Source organism: Salvia splendens, chromosome 10 (assembly GCF_004379255.2).
Source record: "Salvia splendens isolate huo1 chromosome 10, SspV2, whole genome shotgun sequence".
Lineage (NCBI taxonomy): Eukaryota > Viridiplantae > Streptophyta > Magnoliopsida > Lamiales > Lamiaceae > Salvia > Salvia splendens.
The window spans coordinates 13,673,350-13,678,010 of NC_056041.1; the positions used below are offsets into that span (position 1 = coordinate 13,673,350).

Sequence of the window (4,661 nt, forward strand, 5' to 3'; positions counted from 1 at the left end):
AGAAGAACAACAAAGAATTTACGTGGTTTGGCTTTCGCCTACGTCCACAGGCAAAACGTTGAAACTCTTTATTGATTTGATCTGAAAACGAGGAAGAATACAAACACTCACGATCACAACCGATCACAGGAGTTTCACTCAACACTTTGATAACAATAGACTATGAAAAACTCGATTCACTGACTGTTTTCACTCGGTTGAAGACTACTATCATTCATCTCTATGAATCTCTCTCTGCATCTCTTCGAATGCCTTTTATACATGTAGAGTAGCTGAGCAACAAACTAACCTCCCTCTCAGAGTTAGTTACCAACAGCTAGTTCTGCTCAATCTTGAGCTAATCTCAAACTGCCTTCAACGGCTTTATGCAGCAGCTTCTCTTCATTGTGTTTGTTCAGCCAACTTTTACTATCAAGTAATATTTTCCACAAAGATACACTCAAAGCAACAGTAAATAAGTTCCATTTCCTAAAAGAGTTATCAAGTGTGGCAAACCTCAACAACACTGCGAAAAAATAACAAATGCAAATATATAGGAAAAAATGAAATAAAATCACTCAAGACTCAGAAAAAAAAACCTCAAACCAAGCCCCAATTTAAAGAATAACAGTTTTAGGAGTAAAAACTACCCAAATAGAACATGCTCTTACTGCTTTCTTCATCAGCTGAGCTCCCCATTTGTGCCATTGTCGGCGGCAACGGAGATAGTTTCGACCCTTGGGGGTCCAGAGTGTCGCCTTGGTCTGGCCGGCGAAGCCGGAAATGAGAGACGTTTCTTGACTGATCCTTTCTCCGGTGTAGCGGTGCCATTCTCCAACCCTAACGGGCTTGGCAATCTCGACTTGGCCTTTGCTGACTGTGTCATCACCATGTAGCTTGGCACGGACGAAGAGCTAGCCAAGCTCTCGTCGTCTCTAACTGAAGAACCAGCAATGCTGTGCCTCCTATTATTCCGTTCTGACTGTATGCTGAATATGCTCCTCGAGTCTTCTTCTTGACTCACCCCGCTGCCTCTTGGGCTCGCCGGTTTCAGTTTCCGGGAAGCCATAGACGAAGATACAGCCTTCGATAGGGGGGTTGCCGGGGACGGGTGGCTGGGAGGTTTTTGGCTGGCTGGTGAGGATGGTGATACCTCGGAGTTGAGTTGATGACGAGCAAAAGACTTTGTGACTTCTCCAACAGTCCCATTTCCACCGCTCTTGATTGATGAACGGTCGTTGTTCAGTTCTTTATCTGCTGTGCTCGGAGTCTCCCATGGCCGTGCAGCCATCCATCGCTCTAACCAGCTCCAACCCCAGTGAGGATTAGTGGGGTCCATGAACAGCAAGTTGGGAGACCTTGCCGATTTCTTCCACGTTTGCTGCATAGTAAAAATGTTTTTGATCAAACTAAAGGGAAGAACAAACAAGAGCCATTCAAATGCAGAATTGTACGAACAAGAAGATGAATATGTGTATTATGGTTGCAGAATGGCTGCTTGCTTTCGATGATATCTCAGATCGACAAAAATAATATATGACCAATCGACCACAACCCTTGATTTGTTTGATCGTGTAATTCTTCAAATACTCAATTCTATGTATCGTCAATCTAATTTATCACACTAAGTAAACGGGCCCCTAGTAAATACCTGATGAGTGTATGAATAAGCTAAGGCTCTTTCTCGCCTCATTGCAGCTTCGTATTTGTGCAGCATGTTTGCCTCAATCTGTTCCTTTGACTGTAGACTATCATCCCACTCCTCTCCCATCTATGATAGAATCAGGATGTCTCAGTAAATGGCAAAGTGAATAAAATTCGAATGAAAAATTCACAAATATCAGGCAGAGGCATGGAATGAGAGACTCTTGCAGCAAAAAGTCAGCTTTCAGCTTTTTATGCAAAGAATGGCATTGCTCTCAGAAAATGTCTTATACAAGGGAAAAATGTCTCAGCCGATTGAATCAAAAGATATCATTCTTTCAGTATTTGTTTGAAAATAGAAATGGCATTAGCATAGAAGTATAGAACTAACCCTCAAACTCTCGAGTTCTTTTGCACGTTTCTGCAGGAGCTGTCTCTGGAGTGCCCGGTTCTCCTCCAACATCCTCAGTCTTATGGATTGAATCTGAGACTGCACGCGAGATAAAGTCTGCATGCATTTTAGAGTATTTCCAGTTTGGCGTTTGACAGTGGGCCCATCAACGAGTGATTTCAGCCTGACCAGCCCTCTTAGAGCCCGCAATGCCCTCCTTGCCTAAAATAAGAATCACGTATGTTGATCTTGAGTCAAAGACTTCAAAAGAACCAAGACAATGTAGAAGTTTTCAAGGATTCTTTCTCGAAAGGTAAAAATGGATTTTCGAAGTGATCAATAAAAGATTATGTCAAAGAACTACGCATTATTCTTACTGATTGTGTGAATATACTTGTAGGCATACTTCCAAAATAATGATTATCTAGTCTTCATTCAAATAAACACAGGCATGATATATTATGCAATTGAAGTCTCGATTTCTCAAGAAGACAGTAAAGCAAATTAAATGTAACTTAGTATAAAGGCAGGAACCATTGATATTGCCAACATATCATTTGTTTAACAACATCTCTACTATCACATTCAGTAAAAAAAACAAATAACCGAAAAACTTGTGATGTATGATACCTGGTAGCCACGGAAAGCAGTCTGGATTTTAATAGCTGCCACTTCCTCAGCAGATTTTCCAGCAAACTGAGACACAGTGGTCAGCCGTACCACCTCAGCCGCAGCCTGCGCTGCTGCTACTGCAGCTTCAGCAGCTGCAGCCGAAGCAACTGCAACAGAGTAAGCATGTCTCGTCTGCTCATCTTCCACCTCCTCAAACTTAGCATCTTCCAATGGCGGAAGAGGGTGAGGATGAGATTCTTCAGTAGTCTCCGGCTTAGGAGAGTCAGCAGCAACTATTGGCTTCTCATTCTCGAACGATACATTGTTCGATTTTTGGGCTCTCTGCAGATTTTAAAAAAATAGTATCAACAGCTTGCAACATATCACATGATATCAAAAACTAAACAAAGCTTTGTAATACCTTTGATTTCTTAGAATTTGGGCTGAAAGCCTTCTTAACTGAAGACAACCAATTTCCTTTTCTGCCCATTTATCATTCCCCGATTGAACTAATCTGCACTCCAATTAGGGGAAAATCAACTTAATCAATATCAAAGATCCAATCTTTATTGGTTACTTATTATCTATGAGACACAATCATTAAACACCTTGAGAAAAACAGGGGGAAAATTAAAAAAAAAATCAAATTCCATTTCCGATTAAAATACTACTGAGTTTCAACTTTCAAGTGCCCAATAACCAAAACCTAAATACCCTAATTTGTAGAACATAACAATTATTTTGCCTAGATATGAAGAGTGAAATCATGGACCTCCATTTCACTTTTCTTTCCACACCAGCATTACCTAAAAGAAACGAGAGTTTAACCAGCAGATTTATCGGAGGACTACCGCACGCCAGTACATACCAATATGTATATGTGCTGGCGGATTTGGGGTGTTTGCCGGCGAATTTGTCACCCGGTAAAACGCCGTGATTTGTGGTAGTGATTACACAAGTATATGAATATCAGAAAAAAATCACTCACCGTATCAGAATAGTAAAACCAAATAGTACTAAAATTCAATTCTTGAGTCTAATTTTGCAATAAACCAACCAGAAACAGGGTCCATAACTGTAACCTCATATTCATGTACTCCTAGTTAATACTAAAAAAACACCTGAATTTCAAGAAATTTTTCACTCATTTTCTAAAATTAACAAAATCTCACACACGGAAATTGATTCATGACCTAATTTGCTAGAAACCAACCCTTAACAGGCTTCAGAAGATTCAAACGCCAAAATTCAAAAACATAGATGCATTTTAACCACATATCACTCCAAGATTCATAAAAACATTTAGCACCAAATAATAGTAATTCTTAAATCTAATATTTCAGAAACTAACCTGATTGGAACGGAAGAGATCTCAAACAATCAAAACTCTTGTCTTCGCGAGAAAGTCAAGTGAAGTCTCAGCTGAAACGCAACGTGAAATTTTAGAAAAAGTTAAAGAAAAAAGTGCAGAAATAGCGAAAATGTATCAAGTTGAAAGGAACCTGAATTTGTTTTGTAGTGTGTGCTGTGTGTGTGAGGAAGGAGAGCGAGAACCAGATCTTGGCGAAGAGCGAGAAAGAAAATTCAAGGGAAGGGGAGTGAGTAGGAGAGGAGAGAACATGAGAGAGAATCACAAACTTCACAGCTGGTTTTGCTATTGTGGGCCACCACTCTCTCTCGAGCTGCCCACGTGGGACCCACGGCTTTGTTAATCACATATGCTCATTGGCTAACTACTCTCTTTATATATTCATATTAACTGCTTTTTTATTTCCTTTCTGGTTTCCTTTATTATCGGCACGGCAATTATTTTAGACTTGAAGCATTCTAAGCGAGAAATTAGATTTTTATTTTTAAAATATTTTACCTTTATGAGGATGAATTGCTAATAAAATATGATTTTTTTAAAATTAACCTCTTTATAGAGTTATAAAAGTTTTTTTAGTATGTAGAGTTGCAAATGTTTTTTACTAATGGTAGAGTTACAAAGTTAAGACAACAAAAATATTGAGACAGACTAAATATTTTTTAATTC

General features: G+C 39.3%; 1 protein-coding gene across 1 annotated transcript; it reads right to left on the reverse strand.

Annotated features, from left to right (window-relative positions):
* Positions 1-434: 434 nt before the first annotated feature.
* Positions 435-4,279, reverse strand: LOC121750342 (protein IQ-DOMAIN 1-like). The gene is made up of 7 exons (XM_042144863.1): positions 4,129-4,279; positions 3,978-4,048; positions 3,048-3,140; positions 2,645-2,968; positions 2,015-2,236; positions 1,631-1,750; positions 435-1,360 (listed from the first exon to the last, which is right to left on the reverse strand). The coding sequence occupies exons 3-7, from the start codon at positions 3,114-3,116 to the stop codon at positions 662-664; spliced, it is 1,434 nt and encodes a 477-aa protein (XP_042000797.1). The 5' UTR covers positions 3,117-3,140; positions 3,978-4,048; positions 4,129-4,279; the 3' UTR covers positions 435-661.
* Positions 4,280-4,661: the final 382 nt, after the last annotated feature.